The 2,279-nt window shown below is 53.7% G+C and overlaps 1 protein-coding gene across 1 annotated transcript; it reads right to left on the minus strand.

The window, feature by feature from the left end:
• Positions 1-526: 526 nt before the first annotated feature.
• LOC108745680 lies at positions 527-1,027 on the minus strand. The gene has a single exon (XM_018481975.1). The coding sequence runs from the start codon at positions 1,025-1,027 to the stop codon at positions 527-529; it is 501 nt and encodes a 166-aa protein (XP_018337477.1).
• Positions 1,028-2,279: the final 1,252 nt, after the last annotated feature.

Raw genomic sequence — 2,279 nt, forward strand, 5'->3', positions numbered from 1 at the left:
TAACGTATCACTGTTTGGTGTGGATTTTGGGCTGGAGGCATCATTGAACCATACTTTTTTGAAAATGAGGCTGGTCAAGCAGTGACTGTTACTGATGCTCGATATCGCTACATGATAACACAGTTCTTTCTGCCGAAATTGGATGATATTGATGTGGCCAATATGTGGTTTCAACAAGACGGTGCCACATGCCATACAGCTCGTGAAACAATTCAGTTACTGCATGAGACGTTTCCAGGTCGTGTACTCTCTCGTTTAGGTGATCAGAATTGGCCCCCTAGATCGTGTGATTTAACACCATTAGATTTCTTTTTATGGGGTTATTTGAAATCACAGGTCTATGTCAACAAGCCCACAACTACCCGTGCATTAAAGGAGGAGATTCAACGCTGCATCAACGAAATTCAGCCACATTTATGCAAAATGGTCATGGAAAATTTCGACAAACGAGTGCGTATGTGCATGCAAAGCCGTGGAGGCATGCGGCAGGGGTCGCCAACGTCACGTCGACGACAGACTCCCCCTGTCACCGTACGCAGGTGCTCGCCTGGCCCTGATTCATGACAGACAGCCCCAGGTTTGCCATCCAGTCGAGGAGCAACTCGCCTCTGGCGTCTGTGATTCCCGATCCCCAGGCTCTTGCTCTGGCGTTCAGGTCGCTCGCCACAATCGTAGGGGGGCCCATGTTTCTTCTCACCGCCAATTCCAGTCCATCGTGGTACCTCTCGAAAGCCTCCGTACTCTTAATCGGGGATGCGTAGCACGACACTATGACCGTGCTTCCCCACTTCACCACCACGTATCCCCTATTTCGTTCCAGTACCTGGATGGGGGGCGAATTCTCGCTCCCCGCCCAAACTACCGCCGCCAGCCCCTCCGTGTCCCCAGCCCAGTGGGGATGCTCTGGGACTCTGTAGGGTTCCAATATTATTGCCAGATCCCACTTCTCCTCGGCCATAGCTTGCAGCAGCAAATCTTGTGCCGCCGCCGTATGGTTTAGATTCACTTGCACCAGTTTTAGGGACATTGCGGCGCAGCTATAGCTTCCTTTAAACCTATTTGCATCGGGGTCTCTTCGCTACCCCTGCCAGCATTCGTAAATGTTATGCGAGGTGGCCTCTTCTCCTTCGGGGCCTCTGCTACCCCCGGTTCCGGAGGCGAGAATTTTTGTACCCCAGAGGGGCGCTGCGAGATAGAAGAGCTTGGTGGTTTCGCCCCGCCGCTCCCCTCTCCTCTCCTCTTCCTTTCCTGCCGGATTTCGCGTTGCACCCCCTGGATCCAATTTTATGGTCCGCCTTTCTTCCCGCTTTTTTGCACAAGGGGCACTCCGCCGGGCGGTCGCACTCGCTGGATTTATGACCAGCTTGACCACATCGATAGCAACATTGGCTCCTATCCGTTCAGCTGTTGCATCTGGCACTTGTGTGTCCGGCCTCTAGGCACTTGAAGCACTGCACTCTTTGCTTTTGTAGAACGTCTACCCGGTAGGAGAGCTATCCGATCTTATCCTTCTCTGCGCCGTAATTTTTCTTGCTGCCAGTATGGGACATTGTATCCACGCGGTGCCCTGTCCCATTCCGCCTGCTGTCCGCCTAATGTGGCCTATCTTCACCAGGTCCTTGGCGCAAGCTCCTAGCGTGGCTATCGCCTCCACGATCTCCTCCACACTGACCGAATCGTCCAGGTCCCGTATCCGGAGATCTACTCTTCGGTGGGGCCTGGTTATCTTAACTCCTTCTCTGAAGGCCAGCAGCTCGCTAAGCCTTCCTGCGAGAGCATCAGCCTTGCTCACCTCTTTATCCCCCGGGATTTCTAGGATCATGGCCCCAGTGACCGCTTTTCTGGGTCTGACCTCTTGGATTCCTAGTTCTTGGAGATTAATCATGGTCCTCGCCTCTTTCATAACCTCCGCATAGCCCCCCGGTGGTGCCGTTATAACCACCGCCGGCATCCTAGGCGGCTTGCCAATCTTAAGCGTTTTCCCAATACCATTCTTGGCCTTGTCCGTACTTTTTTGGGGGGGAGGAGCCTCCTTATCCCGACCCGACTTCTCCTTGTTTCCTTTCGCAGGTGCCTTATTCCCGGAGCCCTTTTTGGCTACCGCGGTCTGATCCCCCTCCCTCCTCGACACTTCGCTATCCTTCTGCGTTGGTTGCGATTGCGAGGTACGAGGTCGGGGATCATTGGCATGTGTTCTCGCAGGAACGCATCCCGCACTCTTCTCCCCTGACTGGCCACCTGACTTCTGCTTCTTTTGGTTCTTACCAGAACCACCTTTT

Source organism: Trachymyrmex septentrionalis, unplaced genomic scaffold (genome assembly GCF_001594115.1).
Source record: "Trachymyrmex septentrionalis isolate Tsep2-gDNA-1 unplaced genomic scaffold, Tsep1.0 scaffold145, whole genome shotgun sequence".
Taxonomy (NCBI): domain Eukaryota; kingdom Metazoa; phylum Arthropoda; class Insecta; order Hymenoptera; family Formicidae; genus Trachymyrmex; species Trachymyrmex septentrionalis.